The sequence below is a fragment of the Vombatus ursinus genome, unplaced genomic scaffold, assembly GCF_900497805.2.
Source record: "Vombatus ursinus unplaced genomic scaffold, bare-nosed wombat genome assembly UNPS02014945.1, whole genome shotgun sequence".
NCBI lineage: Eukaryota > Metazoa > Chordata > Mammalia > Diprotodontia > Vombatidae > Vombatus > Vombatus ursinus.
Genome location: NW_020954723.1, coordinates 29,279,419 through 29,304,875, shown reverse-complemented (window position 1 = coordinate 29,304,875; position 25,457 = coordinate 29,279,419). Strand labels below are relative to the sequence as shown.

The following is a 25,457-nucleotide window of genomic DNA, read 5'->3' as shown; positions in this document are numbered from 1 at the left end:
CCAAAGTTTTAAAAACACATGTTTAAAAAAAATGTTTTTACTTGCAACTGGGAAATAAGAAATACAGGAAATGGGGTAAAGAAATCTATCCTGCCCTACAGGAAAAGGGAAGGGGAAGGGGATAAGAGAAGGGGGGGAGAGATAGAAGGGAAGGCAGACCAGGGGAAGGGGTATTCAGAATGCATGCCATCTTGGGGAGGGGGGAGGGGCGAGATGGGGTGAAAATTTAGAACTCAAAATCTTGTGAAGTAAATGTTGAAAACTAAAAATAAATAAACTTAAAAGAAAAAATTTTTTAAAAAAGAATATTAACATCATACTAATTGAGGATGTTAATGTTGAAGGAATACAGAGAAATGGGATTTACTGCCAGATTGTGTCAATCTGGAAGATTCCTGGAGGAGAAGGACTTAGAGTATTAAGGATGACAACAAAAGGTCTTTGCTTTTGGGGACATGGCTTCATGGATCAAAGAGGTTACTATTTTTACCCTCCTTGGGTGAAAATAAGATAAATTAATTAATTAAGATAAATCATAGGATCAGAGGCATAGAGCTGGAAGGGGCCTCAGAGGAAATCAAGCACAACCCTTTCATTTTACAGATACAGAAAATGAAGTCCAGGAGGAAGGGAAAGGGATTTCTCAAAATCACACAGGTAGTAAGCTTCAAAGGTGGGATTCAAAGTCTGATCCTTTGCTAAAGAGCTAAATTTATATTCTAGCTTCATTTAATTTATTTGTAATCTTACGTATTAGGTTAAATAACTTGCTGAAGACCACCGAGACAGTAATCACCAGATCACATCAATGATTCCTCCATAATGGACACAAGCCAGAAGGCATTCTATGTGATTAACAAGATGATTACCATATAATAAGCAGCAGAAGGACTACGGGAACAGTGGAGCATGTGGTTCACATTGGAGAACTAATAATAATAATAATAACTAGTATTTATATAGTGGTTTAAGCAAAGCACTTTTCAAACAGCTCATTTTATCCTCATAACAACTCTGAGTATAGTATTATATATATATATAGTATTATATATAATATATATTATTATACATATATTTATAGTATTATCCCTATTTTACATATGAGGACCGAGGCAGACCAGGGTTAAGTGACTTGCCCAGGGGGTCACACAGCTAGTGTCTATAGAAGGATTTGAACTCAGGTCATCTTAAGTCTAAGTCCAGTACGCTATCCTCTGTACCACTCACATCCAAACCTTATAAAAGCAAAAAGTCCCGTTTGATTACCTCAGTGGGTTTTGTCTTCCCCTTGTATTCTAGGTGAGAAAGAACATCATCTTATCTCCTTAACTACCCTGTCCAGGATGATGTGAGGAAGTTTCTACAAGTTAAGCAGCTGTCATCCCTCTGCAGAGGCAAATGCATGCCCCTGCCATTCCCCACCTCCATCGCTGCCTCCCAAGCGAGGCAGCTAAATGATCATCTATCCTCAAACAGAGCTTGGTACCTTGAGCCAATAGCAATGCTGAGAAGCTCATTGTATACAAACCCTAACACTGAACAAAGGCTTCAGATGGGAGCTCAACGTGCCCAGCTGAGCTGAAGTCCCATAGTGCCATACTGGGCACTGACCCAGTTCTGTTCACTCTCAACTGGGTAAAGAAACACCTCTTAGACAAAGAGTGGCAAACACCCAGAGCTTCTCTAAATCCCTAGACATCTCCAGCCATACTTCTTGGGTGGGAAGTATGGCTGGAAACTTGGAGGGGACCCCTCTAGATTTTGTCAGTACCATAGAAATAAGCTCATGTAGAAATCATCCTTCTCTGACAGCTGAGATTTTAATGAGATCTGGCTGTTAACTTTCCCCTCCTCTGCCACTAATTATCTTTATAGAAAGATGTGTCTGGGAGACCATGCCAACCCGTTTGACTCCATCTGAAGCTCTTGGACTCCTACTGCTCCATGAGGTCTCATACCAAAGAGGCAGTGCCAACCAAGCCTAGCACCCTGGGGTTGTTAAAGTTTCCTTTCCAAAGGAATCTACTGTTGAATTTAGAGAATAGACGTGAAAAAAATGGGATACAAGAATAGATGCCAAAACAGCTCTAAAGGTTTATCTCAGATTCATGCAACTTATGGAAGAATTTGCCTCCACCCAGACACACAGTGAATAGCCAAAGTCAATACTATCTCCTGGTGCTGAGGTACAGAATGGGGCATCTATATTAGAGTTCAACAATGTAATACCAGATTTATATTGAGTTATGGTTTAGGGGACTTGATCTGACACATGGTCTCTCCAAGTCTGTATAGGAGAAAGCTAGTGTATTGGGGTTAGAGTGCTGGATTTGGAGTCAGCAAACTTGGATTTGAATTTCATCTTACTAGCTGCATGAATATAGACAAGTCAGTTAAAATCTCAGTTTTCTCATCTGTAAAAGGGGGGGGGGAATGACACCTTTGGTACCTACCTCACAAGCTGATATATGGTTCTAATGAAATCACATGTCCAAAGCATGAACGTTTGAAAGGAGTTATATAAACGTCAGTTAGACTAGATGCCTTTAGAAATCTCTTTCACTCAGAGAGTCACTGACTCTCTATATAAGCCTATTTTATAAAACCAAGGTTGGTATGCCAGGACCTTCTCCCATGGATGGGAGGAGTCTGGCAGCACACAGGCTCAAAATTAGCATTCTTACCCTTGGATTTTGCTGCTAAACAGAGCACCTTAGATTGGAGTACTATAGCACAGCTAAAAGCTAATGAGAGACTGATTCCTAGTCCAATGAAATAGAAATAAGAAGAGGGGAGAAAGAGGAAAGGAGAGAAAGAGGAGAGGGGAGGAGAGGAGAGGGAGGGAGGGAGGGAGAGAGAGACAGAGAGAGAGATTAAGATTGTCTACTATTTTCTTTGGAGCAAGTGAAAATAAAACTTACACCCTCTTAAAGCATTTAGATGTACAGAATCACTCCATAGCAGAATGCCTTAGGCAAAGAACAAAACTGAAGTAAACCTAGGTCAGACCAAGTTCAAGGCGCAGGTGGAATTATTTAAGTGAATTTCTTTTTCTGTGAGTATTGCCTTTAAACATGAAAAGGATCTAGATTAAAAAGCTAGACACTTTTTTTAAAAGTACTTTTTAAAATTTGTTGTTGTTTCTGTGAAATAAAGGATATGGCAAAAAATGTATGATTTATTTTCCAGTACATTTTTTTTTTTTAGCAAACTGGTGGAAAGATGTTTTTGCCTAAAAGATACAGCAAATAATAACCGGCATTTATACAGTCTTGAGAGCAAAGATTTTACATACATCATTGGAACCTCACAAGAACCTTTGATGTAGCAACTATTAGCATTATGATCTCTATTTGAGAAATAAGGAAACAGTCTGATTGTAGTTGTGTGACTTACCAAGATTCACACCACCAGTACGTATCTGAGGTAAGATTTAAACTCAAGTCTTCCTAGAACAACATCCGACATTCTATCCCCTATGTCATGTTTTTTCTTAGCAAATTATTTGCATACTGATATGCAATAGATCCTCAGCTCTCTGATGGGGGTGGGGAGGACCAGTTTAAACTAGTAAAAATCTTATCTAGCTTTTTTTAAAAAAATTAAATTTATGAAATTTCATGTCATCCACTTGTATTTTCCTATGTAGATGGTAAGGCTTCATTCTTTATTATAGATATTGTGTAGTGATCTCATGACTATCATTCAGATGATGTGCAATCCGGAAAGCTTGTTCATCATTATATTTATCTTGGACAAATGCTACAAATGGACAGTGAGCTAGATAGAGAATTAAAGAAGAGGAGGAGGGCAGATGAATTTCCTGTAGGAAATTGCAAAGCTCTTTTAATGGAGCTAACTTCTCTCAGAATCAAAGGTTCATCTTTTTAACAGCAATAATCTATTGCAAGGTTGTATATATCTACAAATCTTAAAAGACTCCAATCTTCAGAAAAATTTATAGGGTCTTGCTCTAAAGCTAGGGACCTTGGCAGTCATCAAATCTGACCCCTCTCATTTCATAGATAAAGAAACGGAGGCTTAGAGATTTAAAGGGACTTATTCAGGATCCCAGACCTAGCTTTTCACTACTCCAAATGCAATGCTCCATCCTCTCTCTCCACCCCCCCCCAGTTGGAGGGTTACGTGAGGAACAGTAAGTAGGATAGCGTAGGGCAAATAGAGTATAAGAATACTGGAAAGGTAGAACTAGAAAATGCACAGACAGGCAATTCATGAATATTTGTGATATTCAAGCAGTACTCTTTCTCATAAGCAATAGGAATAATAAATTAAATCTTCAATAAAAATATTTTAATTGATAATTAAAGTATAAACATAGCTCTACCTAATGGCTATTCCCTGATAGGGACATGAGTAGAATACATAAACAGTACCACAATATCTAGTGCAACTATAGAAGTTTAGAGAGATAAATATATTTTTATATAGTATAGAAGGCAAATATGTCTAAAATGGGTATATTTTGGGGTTTGGAATAGGGAGGGAAAAGAGAGGTGATAAAGAAGAAAAGTAAAGGATTTGAAGTTAAGGAACCAACTGGAGTTGTCTAAAAAAATGGAACTGCAGTCACCTGAATTTTAAAGAAGATGTTGATTTGGCAACAGTAATATGGAGACACTGAAGGTAGTAGGAGGAAAGGGGGCACCAGGAAATACCCATAAAAGGGGAGGCTGGAAAGAAGGGAAACTTAGCCTAAGACCAGGAGGTATATTTATCTGTCTTGAGTAAGAAATAGTCAAGATATAGTGAAAGAGAAAAAACCAAAGCAAAACAATTTCTGTCCCCAAGAATGCCACAACAGACTAACCCAGAAAAAAAAACCCCAGAGACAACTATGCTATCCATAGGGTAAAATGCCACAAACAGGTAAGCAAGTTGGTGCTAGAGTGTCAGCAGCTTTATAATCAGTCAAAACTGCATCTAAGGCAAATTATTTTTTGGGAAGAGGAGAAAGAAAGGGAGAGAGAGTGTGGCACTGTTCTGTACAGTTCCACAAGGGATGCAGTTACATCTGGAGGGGGCAAGCCCATTTCCCAGAGATTCCCAAAGGGGTGAATGTATGCCTCACCCACCTCCAGGGAACCATAAGGCTAAGTGCAAGAATGACAGATATTTCAGGGTGTTCTCTAGAAAGCATGTATTGCCCTTCTGCCCATCTTGTAGCACTAAAACCCTATTCACCCTGTACTAAATGATGGTTTAGAACATGAAAAAAGGCTTTGGGGGAGATGAAGAATCTAGTCTTCCACAGAAGGGGGAAAACTATATTCTCATAATTGGGGTGTGAGAAGTATAGAAACATGGAGTGGGGAGGGGAGGAGAGTGAGCATCTCTGAAAGAATATGTGAGGCATCTACTATTAAAAACAAATTACCTGTAAAACAGGTTAAGGAGAGATACTTTAAAAACCATCAAACTCTTTAAAACCATAATAAATCTAAAAAATAAGTGGATACCATATTTCAAGAAAGTGTAAAATAAAACTACCTACATCTGTTAGAACAAACAGAAAATACAGACTCTACCAGTCACCTCCTATAAGGAATCTCAAATCAAAAATACCCAGGAATGTCATAGACCAAAATCCAGTACATCTAGGTCAAGAAAATTACTAATGTGTCCAGAAAGATAAAATTCAAGTGCCAAGAAGCCAGACAGATCACACTAGACTATACCGTAACTCCTAAAATTGCCAGAAAATATTAGAATACAAAATACCAAAAGGCAAGAGAAAAAAAAAGGCTTACAACAAAGAATAAATTATACTACAAAATTGGGTATCATTTTAAAGAGAAAAAATGAAACATTAATAGGATAGAACTTTAAAGAATCCCTGATGAAGATGAGAGCTGATTGGAATCATTCCCTGTTTTGCTGATGAAAGTATTTAGAAATACAAATTTTGCCCTAATAACTGCTTTGGTTATACACCAAAAGTTTTGATATTATGTCGTCTTATTGTCATTTTGCTAAATAAAATTCTTTTGTTTCTATGATTTGTTCTTTGATTCACATATATTCTTTGGGATATTAATTTTCATTTAGGTTTGAATCCTTTCTTCAAAGACCTTTATTGATTGAAGTTTTATGGTATTTTGTTAAGTGAAGGAAATGTTTAATGTTTCTGCTTGTCTGCCTCTATTTTTATGCTCTAGTACATGGTCAATTTTTGTAAAGGTGACATGCAAACTTAAGAAATATGTGCAGACTTCGGGGAGCCAAGATAGCAGAGAAAGCAGTAAATAGTTGCAACTCTCTCATATTCACTTGCAAACAACCACAAAATAGCATCCTAAAACAAATCCTAGAACAGTAGAATCAGTAAAAAGATGAGGTGAAACAATCTTTTAGCCCAAAAAACTTGGAAGATTGACAGGAAAGGTCTGTCTCACTCAGGTAAAAGGGGAGCATGGTCCAGGAAAGGAAGCACCCCAGCAAGCTCCACTTTAGTAAACCGGTGGGAGATCCTGAGCCCCCAGATGGTGGAGCAGGCCAATGCCAACACCAGGACCACCCATGTGCCTCACCATAGCCAGGGGAATGGGCAGACTCTAGCTTGGAGAAGCATCACATGCTTCAGCATAGCCCTGGGCAAACAGGCAGCTGCAAGTGGCCAGACCTCCACGTGCTTCAGCATAGCCTTGAGCAAACAGGTAGATGTCAACCTTATGGGGTAAAGGACCTATATGTGCAAAAATATTTATAGTGGCACTTTTCATGGTGGCAAAATATTAGAAACTGAAGGGATGCCCATTAGTTGGGAAATGGCTGAACATGCAATAAGAAATGATGAATAGACAGATTTCAGAAAAACCTGGAAAGATTTGTATGAAATGATGCAAAGTGAAATGAGCAGAACAAGGAAAATATAGTACACAGTATCAGCAGCATTGCGCGACGATCAACTATGACTGACTCAGCTTTTCTCAACAATGCAATGATCCAAGACAAGTACAAAAGATTCATAAAGGAAAATGCTATCCACATCCAGATAAAGAACTGATGGACTCAAGTGGGGCTTGGCTTGGGACCTATTGTTGGCCAATCAATGACAGCCAGAGTGATGTGGGCTTAAGGCACGATTCTTAAAGAAATCTAGCTCACAAACCCTAAGATATGTGAGGTTTTAGTGATCAAAATTTACATTCCTTTGGGCAGAGCACCTGAAGGTAAGGGTATGATACCCTATGTGGACAGAAGGAAAGGAAGGAAAGAAAGAAGGAAGGAAGGAAGGAGGGAGGGAGGGAAGAAGGAAGGGAAAGAGGGAGGGAAAGAGGGAGGGAAGGAGGGAGAGAAGGAGGGACGGAAGGAGGGACGGAAGGAGGGAGGGAAGGAAGGGCTTTGTTGCCCAACTGAGCAGTTCCAGTTGGGTCCCCAGTTGGGGAGTACTACTCATAATGTTTGTTGTTTGTCCTTCCTTCTCTAAGAAGACCATGACATCAGGGAGGTGATGTCATGACATGCAAATGAACTAGATTTAAATGAGGGAGGGTTGCACAAAGTCACCAGCCTCACTTTCTCCTCAGAACCATCTGGATCCAATGGCAAGGTATAGATCAGGATGACTGGAGATGGCCCTGGATGCAGTAGAAGACCTCGGACTTTTTAAGCTAAGGTCTTCAACAGGTCTCAGTCTGGCTGAGGCAATGCCCAGTCAGTGACTAAGGCTGGGTAAAAAATGAAGCAGAGAATGGCCTCTTTTACCTAGTCAAAAAAAAATCAATCTGGGAAGGGAAGACCCTCAGAGTTTCTGGTCAGAAGGGAAGCAGTTGACAGGGAAAGACTGAAGATAAGTGAGAGAATGAGGATGAAAGAGAGGTCAATCTTTTGGAGGACATGAGATGGAATGTGAGAGGGGTTGACTTTGGCAAGGAGAAATACTACCTTCTCATGAGACAGCATGGAAGAGGAAATAGTGGTAGAAGGCTTCTGGGTGATGTGAGATAAGAAGGATCATAGAAGAGGGAGCTCTCACCAAATGACCTCAATTTTTTTTTCAGTAAAATAGGAAGCAAGATTCTTAGCTGAGAGGGTCAGGGTGGGGAGATATGGAAAGTATGAGGAGGGATGAAAGGGTTGGAGAGAGCTGCTGTGGTGAGACAGTGAAATAATTAGGGAGGTGTTGAAGGTTTGCCTAGCAGTAGTGATAGCCCAGCTGAGGTTATTACCTACCACAAAATTGTAGTGGACTCAGTCAGGATGGTTGTATAATTTTCTCCACTCTCATTCAGTAGCACATGTGTAGGAGCAAAAGCAGCAGATGGCGGGAGTGGCAAGAAGGATATAGCAACATATTAAAAAAAAGATTATACATGATAACCAAGTTGGATTTGTGGATTCAGGGTTGGTTCAATATTAGGAAAACTATAAATATGATAGACCTTATTAATAACAAAAGCAATATATATATATATATATATCAACAGATATAGAAAAGCTTCTGACAAAATATAGCACTCTTTTTCTAAAAATAAAACAAAATTAGAAAGCATAGGAATTAATAAACCTTTCCTTAACACGGTAAACATTATCTATGAGCAATATCCTTTGTAATAGAGAAATACTTGAGGCTTTTCTAATAAGATCAGGGGTAAAGCAAGGTTGCCCATTGCCACTATTAGTGGATACAGTTGTAGAAATACTAGATACAGCAGTAAGACTAGGAAAAAAAACAATTAAGAGAAATAAACATGGGCAAAGAAACAAAACAATCACTTTTTGCAGTTGACATGATGGTTTACTTAGGAATCCTAGAGGTCAACTAAGATTTAATAGAAACAATAATTTCATTAAAAGAGCAGGATATAAAATAGACCCAAATAAATCATTAGCCTTTCTGTATATTAAAACAAAAAAAGAGGAAAAATCCATTCAGAATTACTACAGAATTGCATATCCGGGATTCACTCTATCAACACACACACACAAAAAAACAAGTCTTACGGAAAGCTTAAATTGTAAAGAATGTGACTCATGGTGGGCCAAGCAAATATAACAAAAGTGACAATACTACCTAAATTAATTTTTAGATTCAATGGCCGAACAAATTATGAAAGTAATAGAATATCACTGTGATCAAAGAAATGATGAAAAGGATAGATTCAGAGAAGCCTGGAAAGACTTGTATTAACAAATACAGAATGAAATTTGTGGGACAAGTAAAAGTATTTATACAATGACTGCAACATTGTAAAGGAAAATATCTTTGAAAGACTTAAAAACTTTGACCAATCACATCCAGAAGATTGTTAATGGTTCCCTCCTCTTGGTGAGAGGTGATTGACTACAGCTGCTGAATGAGATAGACCTTTCAAGACAAGATCATTGCAACATTCGTTGCAACATTGCATATTTATTTTGTTTGACTACATATTCATTACAAAGGAGGTCTTTCATTTAAGAGCAAGGAGGGGGAGAATTAAGAGGAGAGTTAAGGGAATAGAGATAGTGGGGGAAAAGGAATCGAAAGAGCATCAATGAGACATTTTTAAAAATACAGACAATGACATAGTTGTGAGGGGAGCACAAACAGGTAGTACTGGAACTACCACACCAAATATAAATGTATGCTTTAAAAAAAAAGCTCTATAAAGTAGATATTTCATGTACAATTCCTATTTTCTGATCTTTGTATATGGAAATCTTCATATTTGATGATGATTTTCTAGCTTGTAATTAAAAAAAAATTTGATATCAGGATGGCTATTCCTCCCCTAGGGCTAAAAGATTCTCTTTCACAAATGGTGTTGTCCCTGGGGGGCCAGAAGAGGAGGGTGGTGAAATGATATCAACCTCAAAGTAGAACAAATCTTATTTTAATGTTAAATTTGGGGATTTCTTCCTTACTCAATTACAGAAAAGCAGCTTCTTGTCCAACAGTGAGGCCATTTACCACTTATGCCCATCCCTCCACATAATAGACAAGCATGCATGGTTAACAGTGTGATTGTTCGGTGTGTGTGTGGTTTTTTTTAAGTGAACATTGTACATTATGTAGGGAGCCCCAAGCAGGGGTAACAGCCACAGCCACACACAGAAACAGCTTTGTCTCTAGTACCCAAGGGAGCCTGATATTCTCAGACACACTCAAAACATTCAGACACACACGCAGAGTAATCTTAGGAGGAAGAATTGTGGTCAAGTTCACCTTCTTTACCCGACTAGAATTTAGTTGTGTTTTTTTTAATCATTATTAAATTTTATTTTTAACTGATGTAATAAAACAAGTATTTCCATAATACAGTACAATAAAAAAGATAACTGCATATGAAAATGCAAATCTACTATGCACAATTTGTTATTCCTTTCAAATATGCAACAAAATTATCATGTAAATTTCTTATTTTTCTACCCCCCCCCTTTGTGTTCCCGTTTTCTAGGACAGCACCATGCTTTAAAAATGTTTATTGAATTTAATCACAATTTTTCCCCAGGTAAGTTTTCTCCATATCAAGAAAGACATACAATAGTAAACCAAACCTTGCTTTTCAAAATACAGACATTTCTTAAATGCCAACAACATATAAGACACCTTGCTAGGCACCGAGGATATGAAAAGTGAAGCAAAACAGATTCTGCCTTTGAGGTACTTTCCACTTATTTTGGTCAAGTTTGGGGAATTTATAGCTAATTTTGTCTTGTTTTGGTTGTGTTTTTAATTTCTTAAATTAAATCAATGAATACAATCATTCTCACCTAAGCAAGCTCATTGCTGATGATTAATCAGCATAATTAGTAATATTACTACTTAGTATAACACATGGTTATTTCACTTTAAGGCTTATAAATCAATTTACATATGTTATCTCATTGGATTATCATAACAACCTTGGGAGTTAGGCACTCCAGGTATTATTATTTCCACTTAAAATGAGGAAAAGAGTTTCTGAAGAACTATGTGACATGCCCCTGGTAACTTAGGCATACTCAGGTAACTAAAGGCATATTTCAACCTCATATGCCGGAGCCTGCTCCCATCAGCTCCTGAGAGATGATTATTGTCTTCACTGTGAGTGTTTACACCTTGGAAATCACCAAGGGCTACAAATCAGGGCTTGATTTATTGCTTTGTTAATTGTCTAGATTTAAGAAGGTTATGGAGAGAATGTTAATAATTCGCTAAACTTAAAGGTGTGTTGTGCATACATTTCTCTCCCGGTGCCAGTTGTTAAACACTTAGAAGCACACCTCTGGTCTCACCTAACTAAAGATTCAGTGTGCATTCTGCTCATTTATTTTACCAAGAGTTCACAAAAGTTAACTTCACAATTAAGCACTATTAATGAATAATAAATGTAAAAACCGACACCCTGAGAAGGCTGTAAAAATCTTATTTATCAACTTCCCAGGGGGGAAAAAAAACTAGATAGGAGCTAATATGGAATATTTTATGGACAGAGAGAGAGACAGAGACAGAGACAGAGACAGACACAGACACAGACACACAGAGACATACAGACACAGAGACATACAGAGACAGAGACATACAGAGACAGAGAGACAAGGAGACACAGAGACAGAGATAGACAGAGACAGAGAGAGAATCAGACAGAGACAGAGTCAGAGACAAAGACAGAGGGACACAGACACAGAGGGACACAGAGACACAGAGATGGAGAGACAGAGACAGAGACACACAGATCCACAGGTATATGTACAGTCATAACTTAATTTTCCTAAATTCACAGAAAAAGCAAACTAGAGAACAAAAAAATTGTAACAGTAACAATAATTATAAAATAATTATAAAACCTTTTATGTGACCAGACCGAAGTCAGTTCCATCCCTTCCACACCCCACCCCTAACTACAACTAATCCCCTCCCCAAAGGGAGAGGCGGGACAGCAAGAATTAATTCTTTCTTTAAATTGTGAGTTCCCACAGAACTTCTCTGTTCTGTGAATTTCGTGCTTAAATTTATGCAACCTGAATGCTTTTGAGAATTACTATAAAATGCACCCCTGAAAGTTGTTCTTAGAGAGCAGGAAAGTATTTGTTTCTCAGACTATTTGCTAGTTTGCTATTCATTTGGGGTGCAATCAACAAGCACTTATTGTTGTTTAGTTGTGTCCCGCTCTTTGTGACCTCATTTGAGGTTTTCTTGGCAAAGATACTGGAGTGGTCTGCCATTTCCTTCTCTAGCTCATTTTACAGATGAGGTAAACAAGGTAAAGTGACTTGGCCAGGGTCACACAGCTCATAAATATCTGAGGGTGGATTTGAACTCAGGTCTTCCTGATTCCAGGCCTGGCACTCTATCCACTGTATCACTGAGCTGCCCAAGCATTTATTAAGAGCTTACTATGGGCCAGGCTCTGTGCTAGGCCCTGAGAATACACTGACAAAAGTGAAACACTCCTCGACTTCGAAGAACAAATAAATAGCTACATACAAAATGACTTCAAGGTAATTGGAGGAGGAGGAGGGAGGGAGAGGAGGGAGGGAGAGGATGGGACTTTAGCTCTCTATCAGTTTCCTCATCTAAAGAGTAAGGAGGTTATACTAGATGATTTCCAAAGGGCCATTCTAATTCTTACAAGGTCCTTTGGAGGTTTAGGTTCTGATTGAGTTTTCTCTTTTTTTATGATTTAGATTTTTTTTTTTTAACATCAAATGGCTACCTCAGGAGATCCTGTTGCAAACCTTAGACTTATCTTTGACCCTTTTTGTTGTTGCAGTAGTTTTTCAGTCATGTCCCACTACATGACCCCATTTGGGGTTTTTTTGGCAAAGATACTGGAGTGGTTTGCCATTTCCTTCTCTAGCTCATTTGACAGAAGAAGAAACTGAGGCAAATTGGGTTAAGTGACTTGCCTAGAGTCACACAGCTAGTAAGTGTCTGAGGCTGGATTTGAACTCAGGTCTTCCTGACTCCAGGCCTGGCACAGGCTAGATAATTACTTGCCGAGTATGTTGTTGAGTAATGATATTAAAGTAAAATATAAATGGCCACTAAACTATACAGAGAGATCCCTGCAGGGCACAGATTAACTTAGAAAACCACATATTAATATCATCTATATTTATTGTATTTTCATTTATTTTGTTAACTATTTCCCAATTACATTTTAATTTTGTTCACATGGCACTTGGTAATGTTATAGGCCACGTGCAGGCCTCAGGTGATATGTTTCACACCTTTGGTGAAGAGGGTCAGGTCAGCTTGGTCAGGTCTGGATTGAATCATGCAATCTACCCAACTCTTTGATTCCTTGCATGAGCAGAGTAGATCCAGAATCCTAACCTTTTATAACTCTGAAACTTGGAATGCATTTCCCCACTGAAGCAACTAACCAACTAGCATATAGTAACCTTTTTTTTTTCTTTTTTCACTTTTTGGTGAGGTGCTGGGGTTAAGTGACTTGCCCAGGGTCACACAGCTAGTAAGTGTTAAGTGTCTGAGGTCAAATTTGAACTCAGGTCCTCCTGACTCTAAGGCCAGAGCTCTATTCACTGTGCCACCTAGCTGCCCCTTCATATAATAACTTAAAAAAAATGACTTATTCACTAACCAAGTACCACCTATACTGACTTGTATCAGCTGTTTTTCATGTGTACATTTCTCATCTCCACAATCAGATTAGCAACTCCTTGAAGGCAGGGAGCACGATTAATTTTATTTCCCATGACACCTTATGTCGTGTTTTGCATATAGAAAGCACACAACAATTTGTCAATTAATTGATATAATGGAGAGAGAGAGGGGAACAGTATCAAAGAATTATATCAATACTATGGCCACTTTAAGGCAATACATGAATTTTCCCAGGATACTTTAATTCGTTCAGTATAAATCTTCTTCTGGGGCAGCTGTGGATAGAACACTGGCCCTGGAGTCAGAAGAACCTGGATTCAAATCTGGCCTCAGACACATAACACTCACTAGCTGTGTGACCCTGGGCAAGTCACTTAATCCCATTGCCTAGTCAATATGTATGTATGTATGTTTTATATGTATATATATATATATATATCTTCTTCCATTGATAGCTGAGGTTCTAAGTTATTGCACAAGCCAAGAATTTGGCTACTTATTCCCTGTGTGACCTTGGGCAAGTCATTTAACCTCCTGACACCTAGTTTCTTCATTATAAAATGAGATGACCTCTGCGGTGCCTTAAAGCTCTAAATTGATGATTCTATAATGGTGAAAATACCACGTACCTCACGTACCATAGACAGAATAAGCTATGGACAATGCATAGGAATAATCAAGGCACTTGGGCTTGATAGAACCGTTCATTCATTCCAAATATACAAAATGCCTACTCCACACAGGGCAATGTTTTAAGTAAGCAAGTAAGGCATGATGTCTACCCACTAGAAGCTTAGCAGCTAGTAAAGGGGGAGAATGAAAAGTATACAAAAATAAGCATAAAACATAAATGGCTCAAGAAAGATTCAAGTACTATGAGTATTCAGTGTGTTTCATGGTATATTGGATACACTAAAAAAAAAACAGGAATAAAATACAAGACAATAAAGTACACAGTCTGTTCAAACGAGCTTTCCACACCATGCTACTCTGCTATTGGGGAGCATAAAGCACAAGTCTTCAGACATAAGGATGGGAAAATCCACAAGTGAGAGGAGGAGGCACATAGATCATTTTTTCCTTAGGTACAGGGTGGGGTGGGGATGAAGGCAAGACCACAAAGCGAGAAGTGATGGGTACATGTGGTGCTGGGTCCTGCCGGAATCCCATTAAAGCCAAGTTACTGTCAAAAGCCCCAAGCAATGCTAGGCAAATCACATCCATCTGGGGTCCTTTCATTCCCTCAAAAACATCGATATAATTCTAGCACATAGTAATTCACATAGCTGTAACGTAGCTGTTACAACCAGGCATCTTAAAGTATCTTGTCTCAGATGTAGCTACAACTTCTGTCTCAGATTCAGACTCAGCAGCAAATCACTGTAAAGGTCATCTTCTTCCTCGGTGGGGAGGGAGAAACTAGGATAAAACATTAGTGTCTACTCTCCCATAAACTCTAGAACTGCTATAGATCTTAATTCTTATAGTCCTGGAGAAACTCACTGCCTATGGGTTTTTCTTTTTTTAAAAAAGGAGAGAAAAAAACAGACATACAGACACACACAAAGAAGTTTATGGAATAAATTGGTGGTGGAAGGAGAGAGGCAAGTCTCAAAGGACTCAGCAGCCATCAACATAATGGAAGCAACACGAGAAAAGACAGCCTCGTTTCAAAAAGTTATTGCAATGTCTTTGATCAAGGGAAAAAGCAAATCCATTCCCATCACTTTAGCTGAAATGGGCCTTCAATCTAACTGTCTGTCTGCCCGACTGAACAGCACATGGTAGTACTTAGGATGTCAAATGAAAGAGGCAACTCAGCCATTTTTTGGTGCCGCCACCTGGGTCTGCCCCAAACTTTTCTGCCCTCACAGTTAACATTTCAGTTCCCACCTAGTTTGAATGACTGCCTTTCACAGCAAACCACTGTCTGGTTAGTTTTACTTACCCAAAGCAAAAGGAAATAGGCACATGATGAGCAAAAGCTTTCCTATGTGAGCTCAGAGGTCCTACTAGACTGTAAGCTCAATGAGGGCAAAGTCCATATCTTAAGTAAACTTTATGTCTCCCCCAGTACAATGACTTAATCTGTGTCTGTTAATCTTGTTGTGTCTGACCCCATTTAGGGTTTTCTTGGCAAAGATACTGGAGTGGTTTGCCATTTCCTTCTCTAGCTCATTTTGCAGATGAGGAAACTGAAGCAAACAGTGACTTGCCCAGGGTCACCCAGCTAGTAAATGTCTGAGGTTTGATTTGAACTAGGGAAGATGAGTCTTCCTGACTTCATGCCTGGCACTCTATCTACTACACCAGCTAGCTGCCCCTGTTCTTGCTTCAGTTAAGCAAAAAGTCTCATATCATATCAACATAAAGAGAGTTCTATACTATTTCCAAAAGCAATCCTTTTCTTCCCCAATTGTCTCCATACACATACTACTCTGGATTCCTGAAACTGTCACCTTAGGAATCAGTCGAATGCCAATCATTATGCAACGACACGTAATGAGACAACTGCCATAGGAAAGTAGGCACCTTTATGTTGCCTGGTGAAATCATGACCTTCCCAGGGCCTGAGACATAATATCCTCCTAGTCATGAAGACTGAAAGGAAGGCTGTGTTGAAAAGGGACAACCATAGGCAAACAGACAGGGAGAAGCTTATTTTTCCCCAGGCCTAATTTAAACAGAAAAGTTGATGCTACGATTTTTCCTTCTTGTCATCTTCACCCTGTGTATCCCAAACTAAATGAGATAAAACTATTTAGGTCTTAAAATTTCTGAACTAGTATAGTGCTTTTGGAGACATTTACACAAAGTGCATCTATATTTTATTTATTGATGCCTTTTAACCCAGCTATAAATACTGTTTCAAGGCCTACACAACAACAGAAGGAAACCAACATTTATTAAACACTTGCTTTGTGTAAGGCATTGTCCTAAGCACTTTATAAATATCTGATCTTTATTTGAGCATTTGATCCTCAGAACAACCCTGGGAGGAAGATGTTATTAGCATCTCCATTGTACAGTTGAGGAAACTGAGGTGAACAGAGGTTTGCTCAAGGTCACACAACTGGAAAGGATCTGAGTCCAGATTTGAATTTAGGTCTTCCTAACTCCAACTCTGCAGCTCTAACCTCTGCATCACCAATCTGCCTCTCAAACAGAAAGGAAAAGTTCTGATATGTTACAAGACTGATTAGTTATTGTTGTTCAGTTGTTTCAAACATGTCCAGCTCTTTGTTACCCCATTTGGGGTTTTCTTGGCAAAAATGCTGGAGTGGTTTGCCATTTTCTTCTCCAGTTTGTTTTACAGATGAGGAAACTGAAGCAAACAGGGTTAAGTGATTTGCCCAAGGTCACACAACTAGTAAGTGTTTGAGGCTGGACTTGAATTCAGGTCTTTCTGACTCCAAGGCCTGGCGCTCTATCCACTACACCACCTACCTGCCCTAACAAGACTATTTATAGCAATTCTTTTTATAGTGGCCAAAAATTAGAAGCTAAAGCAACGTCCCCCTTTTGGGGAATATCTAAACAAATTGTGGTATATGAACATAATGAAATATTATGCCATAAAAATGAGGAAATGGACAATTTCAGAGGATACTGGAAAAAACTCTATGAATTGATACAAAACAAAGTGAGCATAACTAGATCTATGTAATTATCTATATAAAGATAACAACAGAGAAAAATAACTTTGAAGGACTTTAGAACTCTGATCGACACAATGCTAAGTCATGAGTCCAAAAGAACAAAAATGAAACATCTCCTGCCAGGGAAGTGATTATCAATGTGGGAATTTATTTTGCTGAAGTCTGCACATAAACATAGAGGACTCTTTTCATTTAAAAAAAATTGTTGCCTGGGGGAGATAGAAAGGCCATATTAAAAATAAAAAGGTTAGACTAGAGGGCCTTTTTGGCCCCTCCCAACTTGAAATATGCAAAAAAAAAAGAAAAAGAAAAAAGAAAAGAAAATTTTTCACAATCTAATTTGTACCCCCAAGAGTATTTTTCAAAGTATCATTGTTGCTTTTTTTATACTGCAGGCATTTCCTAGTACCTTCTCCCATACACATAAAACTCTCCTTTGTCACAGAAAAAAAATCAACAAAACTAACCATCACCAACAATCACAACCAACAGAGTATGCAACATTCAGCATTCATAGTCATCTACCCCTCCTCAGACAGGAATGAGGAGTTTTCCATTTTCAGTTCCCTGGAATCAGTATTCATCACTGCCTTTAATCAGAGTTTTTGCTGCCTTTGCTTTTATTTTTATTTATTTATTTTGCTTTTTGGTGAGGCAATCTGGGTTAAGTGACTTACCCAGGGTCACACAGCTAGTTAGTTGTCAAATGTCTGAGGTCTTATTTTAACTCAGGTCCTCTTGACTCCAAGACTGGAGCTCTATCCACTGTGCCACCTAGCTGCCCCTGCCTTTGTTTCTATTTATGTTATTGCAGTCATTTATATAGTTATACTGTTTCTACTTTCACTGCTTTATTTCTGTTCACATTAGTCTTCCAAGGGGCTTTTTCCTGAAAGACATTTTCCCCCAGAAGTGAGAAGGTACATAGCCCATTAGAATAAAGATATTATTTTTTCCCCCAAAAAAACATTAGTTTAGGAAAACTGTCTTTGAATTGGAAGACACCAGCTTATCAGTATGATTAAAGTAATATGGGAAGCTATCTCTAACTGCTCTCCTCTCCGCCCCAATTCCAGAGCCTCAATTTGAGTCAAAAGTACATCTGAAAAGTAAGAACAATATAGCAGTAGGTAAGGCTCAGAGAAAAGAACATAAATTGATAGAGATCTATATACGTGATTGTAACCCAGCCTTCATCTAATCTGTAGGGGAAATCTTTTTCTTCTTCTATGCCTCCCAGTATTCCAACATACTCAGGGGTTCAAAACTTAGAATATTACCTCTGTCCTGGCAATGCTAAAAAATATTTTCCCTCCAATACCTTAGATTCATTAGTCTCTTCCTTCAAGAAAAAAATTATTGATAGCTTCTGTTAATCACCAAAATTTTTCTGGTACTCCTTCCTCTGCCCACTCCTGCCTCATTAAACAAATAATATTTTTAAAGCATAAAAAGAGAAAAAAAATGAGTAAAAGCTGATGAATACCTTGAAAAAAGTCTGAAAATACATGAAATATGCCACACTGATGGACCTTCCACCCAAAGGAGTTGGGTAGAGATGCCTGATAGTAAGACTCCTAATGATCATTTAGCACAACTTCTTTGTTTTATCAATCAGGAAACCAAGCACCAGAAAGAAGTGCCTTACCTAAGATAACATGACTAGTTAGTTTAAAAAAAAAAAATGACAAGGCCCAGGTCTCTTAATCTAATCCTTTTTTCAACTCTACTGAATTCAGTAACCTCCTTGGCAGAGCCCAGAAATAGAACTCTGTACTCCAATCAGACTACCTAATATAGTATATTCTTTTATTGGGGTAATCAGTATTTTTTTTTTTCACTAAAACTTCACTTTTTTTTGACATTCTATACCTGATACCCTTAAACATGAACATTTCCATATGCAAAGAACAGAAAATGACGATTGTATATGAAAGCGCAATTTGGTTTTGCTCATCTCATTGCATCAGTTCATCCAAGTCTTCCCAGGTTTTTCTGAATCTATATCTTTGGTAATTTCTTATAGTAATTTTTCTTATAGTAATATAAATTTAATATATGTTACACATTATATAATATATATTATATTTATTTTTATTTATACATAAATATATAATGTATAATAAATTATATAAATATAAATTTCTTATAGTAATAATATTTCACACATTCATATACCATAATTGGTTAGGCAACTTCCCAATTAATGGGCATCTCTTTAGTTTTTAGTTCTTTGCAACTGAATATTAGTTCATTGCTTTAGATATTTTTCCACATGTGGGTCCTTTTCCTTTATTATTTCTTTGGGGTACAGACCTAGCACTAATATCAGTGAGTAAAAGAGTATTCAGAGTTTAGTAGTTGGGGGGGCATAGTTCCAAATTGCTTTAGAGATTGGTTTAATTAAGCTACAGCTCCACCAGTATTGCATTAGTGTGCCTTAACTTCCACATTCTCTCTAACAAATGTCATTTTCCTTGTCTTTACCAGTCTGATGGGGGTAAGGTGGAACCTCAGAGCTGTTTTAATTTGATCTCACCATTAGTGATTTAGAGCATTCTTTCAAGATGGTTGTTGATGGCTTGTTTTTCTTTTGAGAACTGCCTGTTCATTTCATTTCACCATCTGTCTATGGGATAATGGCACTTTTATTTATTTAAATCAGATCTCTATGTATTTTGTATATCACGCTTATATTAGAGAAAATTGCCACAAACACTTCCCCCTCCTCTAGTTAACTCATTCTTTTCTAATTTTAGCTGCAATGATATTTTTTTTATAAAAGTTTTTCAGTTTTATGTAAACAAAATTGCCTATTTCATGACCTGTGATCCTTTCTATCCTCTGGAGGGTCAAGAAATCTTCCCCATTCATAATTTCAAAAGGTATCTCCTTACCAGCTCATCTAATTTGTTTGTGATGTGACCTTTTCTATCTAGGTCATGTATCTGTTTGGAGTGTCTTATAGTATCAGATGTGATATGTCAGTCTAAATCTAATCCCTGACAAACTGCTTTTCAGTTTTGCCACTGGATTTTGTTGGAAAGAGAGTCTTCACACCAACAGTTGGTATTCCTAATCTATCCACTAATCAACTTTTCTATTTTTTTTAAACAAGTATCTAATAGATTTGATAATTACTGTTTTGTAATATGATTTAAGATATGGTACTCTTAGGCCACCTTCCTTCCACACTGATTCTGCTGCACAAAATAAAGCATCAATATTTGGGCTTAGTAAAGAATTTTACTCAATAACCACAATAAGAAATATCAAGTGAAATTACTTCTGTAAGGAAAACAACAATTGAAGGAAAGTGTTGAGGTCATCCCTATCTCCAGACCTCTCCAGGCTCCACTCCTCACTTGCCAGGCTTTCTTCACAGTGCCATCGCAGCTTTCTCACCCAGGAAGTGTACTCTGTTCCTACAGTTTCCTCCCACTGGAAGCTCAATCCATCCCTGGCCTGCTCACACCCAAAGCACACTCTGCTCCTATGGTCCCTTACTCGGACTGGTCAGTTCCTTCCAAAGCCTCCATTTTAAGGAAAGTGCCCAGACTAGCCATGTCTTCATTCCTCTCTTGAATTGCTACACGTTCTCTACCATACATCCACCTGGATACTTTCCTACCTGACCTCCCTTTTCAGCTTCTTTTTGTGTGCTATTTCCCCCCATTAGAGTATAAACTCCTTGAGAGCAGGGCCTGTCTTTTTTTACGCTTTTATTTGTATTCCTAGAACACAGTACACTGCTTGACATACAGCAAGAACTCAACAAATGTTTATCGACTTGTTGAAGTGAGACATAAAACTGAAAGACACAGGCTTGCCAAAGATTTTTAGTTCGCCATTATCATAAAGGGTAGAGCACAAATATTTGTGGAGTCATTTTTCAGTCATGTCCGACTCTTCAGGATCTTGGCTGAGATGTTAAAGTAGTTTGCCATTTCCTTCTCCAGCTCATTTTACAGAAGAGGAAACTGAGGCAAGCAGGGTAAAGTGGTTTGTCCAGGGTCATACAGATAGTGTCTGAAGCCAGATTTGAACTCAGGAAGATGAATCTTCCTGACTCCAGTCCCTATGCTTTACCCACTGCACCACCTAGCTGCTCCACAAATATTTCCCTATACATATGAATGGAGAGGGGAGTATAACAGATGTGTTTATCTGAATATTACATTGGGTTGAAGGCCCATGACATTGCAGAGCCTCTTAACTAAGTCTCATAACTCTTTTGGACCTCAGCCTAACAAGCCACATATGCAAAACAAAGTTGATGATGAATATCTATTCTAGATAATGACATGCAATTGGAGAGAAATTTCACTGAACTTGTTCATCATTCCTACATCTTGGACAGACAGTGCAGATGGACAGGGTGCTAGGTCCACAACCAAACAGGAGAAAATAGGTTTCTGGAATGCATTTGGGAAATAGAATGTTGCTTTCAAGATCCCTAAGCATCTACCTGAGAAAAAAATCCCATCTTTTGAACATCATATTTTTCTAGTGATGGTATGAATCATATAATACCAGTCTCCAAAGAATCAAAACTTCAGGTCATCCAAAGGGCAACAGAAAAATACAGAGTGGGTACAAAGACACTGAATCAAATTATAAACAATGAATTCCCTGCAAAAAGCATCATAAAAGATATCAAAGAGATGCATGTCTGGGAAAAGAGGGGGACAGGTTGTGAATTAGACCATCAATGAGCATTGAAATAATAAAGAGAGGTAGCATAAAGTACTGTATGAAGTTCTAGGTGAGAGTGGGAATAAATGTCATTACAGACAGAGGAGAGATAAGGAAAAACTGGCTTTGCCTAATGACCTTCACTAATTATATGAAGCTGTGGAGTTCTTGCCATAGAAGGGCACAATACTAGATTCACCCAGCTCAGTTCTATCCTTATGCCAATCTCTCTACTCCAGCTAGGTTCCTAGGCTCATGTCTGTCAGATACATGTTTTAAAGAGGTGTGGCTGGAGACAGACTAAATGCTTTACCAAGAGAGCATTGAATTGGTCCATCACGTAGCATAATGTTCTGTAAATGCTCCATGCCAACATCAACATAGCCAGAATACCTCTGCACAGAGCAGTAACCCGAGGACTGTTGGACATACAACCTGCCCCACCCTCCTCCCTTCTCCAGGAAACAAGATTCCTATTGAACTCAAAGTGGACAATGTTTCACTAGAGCTTTGGGTATGGGACAGAGTAAAGAATTGTATAGAGAGAAGAAAGGGAAGTGAGAAGAAGAGAGCAGTTGAAAGAAAAATTCCATGGAAATTGGCAAAGTATGAGAAAAAAAAAATCAGCCGACACTTGACAGGGGAGAAAAATGAAGGTCTGGCATTCAGAGGAGACAGCCAGCAGGGAGGATGAGGACTGAGAAATCCAGGTTTCCTGGCTCCCCATTTCACACATCTCTTAAAAAAATCTATTGCCAGCTGGCAAAGTATGATGGGAAAGGGGCGAAGAAGAAGGAGACAGGGATGATCAAGAAAGCATCTCAGAGAGAAATCACCAGTGCCTTATAAAATAGGAAAGGAAAAAAAAAAGTCTGTTCTCTTCTCCTAAACACAGAAAGCATCTTCCAATCCAGAAAATGAACCTGTGAGGAGTGATAGTAAAGGGCTTACCTGCGTGAAAGAGCCATCCTCATTGCATTCTGGCACAAACACGGCCTCCTGGGGTTTCTTGGCTTGCTCCAAGGCTTGCGCCCTCTCCTGGCGGCACTTGCTTTGGCCAACATCTGAAAGAGGAGTAGACCATACCGTGCTTGGATCAAAAGTACCTCGAGACAGGGAGGAAAGTGAGTTTGGGGGAACCCACTAAATAGCCACTCAATCAATGAGTAAAGCTCTTTAGTTAAGACTACCCCAACGACCAGCTCCCACCAGAACCAGGTTAGGGGAAAAATACTGTTGAGAATCTTAGAGGGAAATTGATAAAATGAAATAATTGTATAATTAGAATAAAATGAAAGTCATTGATACATATGGAGGAAGGTAGAATGATGGAGTAGAAAGAACACTGAATGTCTGTCTAGGACCTGGGTTCACATTCTGCCTCCATTACTCATCTGTGTGGCCTTCTTCTCATTAGGCCTCAATTACTTCAAATATAAATTGGTGAGGTTGGACTAGGTGAGAGCCAAGGTCCCAAAACATAGGATCGTGTAATTGAAGAATCCCTTCTGTCAGAGTTGTTGTCCTGAAGGTAGCTGAGAACAGGAAATGAGGGGACATTTGGGAAAGGAGGTGATAAAAAAATAGTGAAAATATCTCTTCTCCCTTGTTCCCCACCCTTCCACCAAAGTTAGACTACTTAGTTTGTCTGTGAAATGGTCAATTAGGGCCCAGGAGAATTGGAACACATACACATTTACACCCAACTCAGAAATTATGGCTTCTTTTGTCTTATTTAAAGTTGAGGCTGTATGGTATGAACACCAGACTAGAAGTCTGAGTTCTGGTCCCAGGTCCACTGCTAAACTAAGTAGAGCACAGGGGAAACATTTCTGGAATCAGAAATCTTCATTTAGGACCCACCTGTGGCCCTACCTTCAGCAAGTCACAACTCCCTGGGCCTCAGTTTTCTCATCTGTTGAATGAGAGATCCAGACTAGATGGTCTCTGGGGTCACCCTCGATTCTGTTAAAGTGATAACTTCTGAGTTTGACTTAATTGATTTCCTCATTTTTAAGATGGGATTTATCGCTAGTAATCACAAACCCTTCCTTGTAGGGCTATGGTGAATATAATGTGAATGGCCATGAAAGCACCTTACAAACAGTAAATACTATATTCTAGTATTAATAGATTAATTAATAGATTAATTAACAGATTAATTAATTAATAAAACCAAGAGGAAGCATAGCATTGAGGCTAGAGAGTGGGTTTCAGAGTTAGGAAGACCCAGGGTCAAGTCCTCTCCCTGACAGATGACAGCTTTCACTTACAAGTCACTTACCTCCTTAGAGCCCTGGGAAACTCTTTAAAACTAAATTTCAAAGCAGATTGAGAGAGTTTCCTCAATCGTAGTTTCCTTTACCAATGAAGTCACTGGTCCAATTCAAAAGTACATTAAATCGGGCAATGTTCTAGTAGGTGTTATTTTCTCCACTTAGAGATGAGCCCAGTAGGCAGAAGTCCTAGGGCAGGAGTGGAGAACCTTTGGCCTCGAGGCCACGTGTGGCCCTTTAGGTCCTCAAGTGTGGCCCTTTGACTTGAGGAACTAGAGAGTCACATGTGGTCTCAACGCCACAGGTTCCCCATCCCTGTCCTAAGGTGGTCAGACCACAGGCCAGACCTGGAGCTTGGGACAAATCAGATCATCTACGAGGCCTGGACTGAGTAGGGGTTAAAAACAAAAAACAAAAACAAAAAAAAAACCAGCCTTCCAACAAGTCCAAAGGCTATATTTATTTTTGCTCAGGGCGTCACTTAGGGGTAGCAATTTAAAATGCCTTACTGCCAACTAGCATTGCTAACCCTGAAAATCAAGGGTGGAAGAGGAAAGAAAAGGAAAGGAGGCCTATGACTAGTTTTTGCATAGCAAGAACTATCCCTGGACCAGAAAATAAGGGTCTTGAGTTGGTACAACCCTTTAAGTGACATTATCCAGGTCTAATCAAATCACATGAAACAATTTTCACCTTGATTTCCTTACATGTGGAGAAAAAATGGCTGTTAAGTTTTCATAAAGGATTTAAGATTCTGGGGGATGTGGGTGATGATAATAGAGCCAACTTTTAGCATTCATATTAACAGGAGGAAATAGTGACATAGATATTCTAATTCATCAGACTTTTCACAGCATGTTGATAATCTTTTGCTGTTTTATTAGCATTAGAAAAAACATTATAAAGTCACATTCGCTTGCTGTACATCGTGGAGAAGGTCATGCTGGGGAGTGTAAAAATGTAAGATAAAATCTAATCTAAGATGAAAAATGTCTTGCAGACAACTGAGTTGCCCTACTACATTTAGACCAAATGCCCTACTTTTTGGTTTCATCTGAAGTTCAATGCTTTTACAAATAGGAAGTGAAAAAAAATCTGATTGATTTTTGTCATCCCAAAATAATTCAACCCACTCACAAATGGAGTCTAAGAGCTAAATGGGACCATACAGGTTGCATGGTCCAAACTTCCACTACTGAAATCAGACTCAGGAAGGCGAGTATGATGGTAATGCTTACATCTTAAGAATCATCATCACATAACCAACAG

General features: G+C 38.6%; 1 protein-coding gene across 3 annotated transcripts in view; it reads right to left on the bottom strand.

Annotated features, from left to right (window-relative positions):
* LOC114030005 (SPARC-related modular calcium-binding protein 1) overlaps positions 1 to 25,457 on the bottom strand; it is a 195,067-nt gene that overhangs the window by 81,694 nt on the left and 87,916 nt on the right. For all 3 annotated transcript variants that reach the window (XM_027844663.1, XM_027844665.1, XM_027844666.1), the window contains exon 3: positions 22,864 to 22,976. In XM_027844663.1, the coding sequence (XP_027700464.1) occupies positions 22,864 to 22,976 (113 nt within the window). The remainder of the gene's footprint in view (positions 1 to 22,863; positions 22,977 to 25,457) is intronic.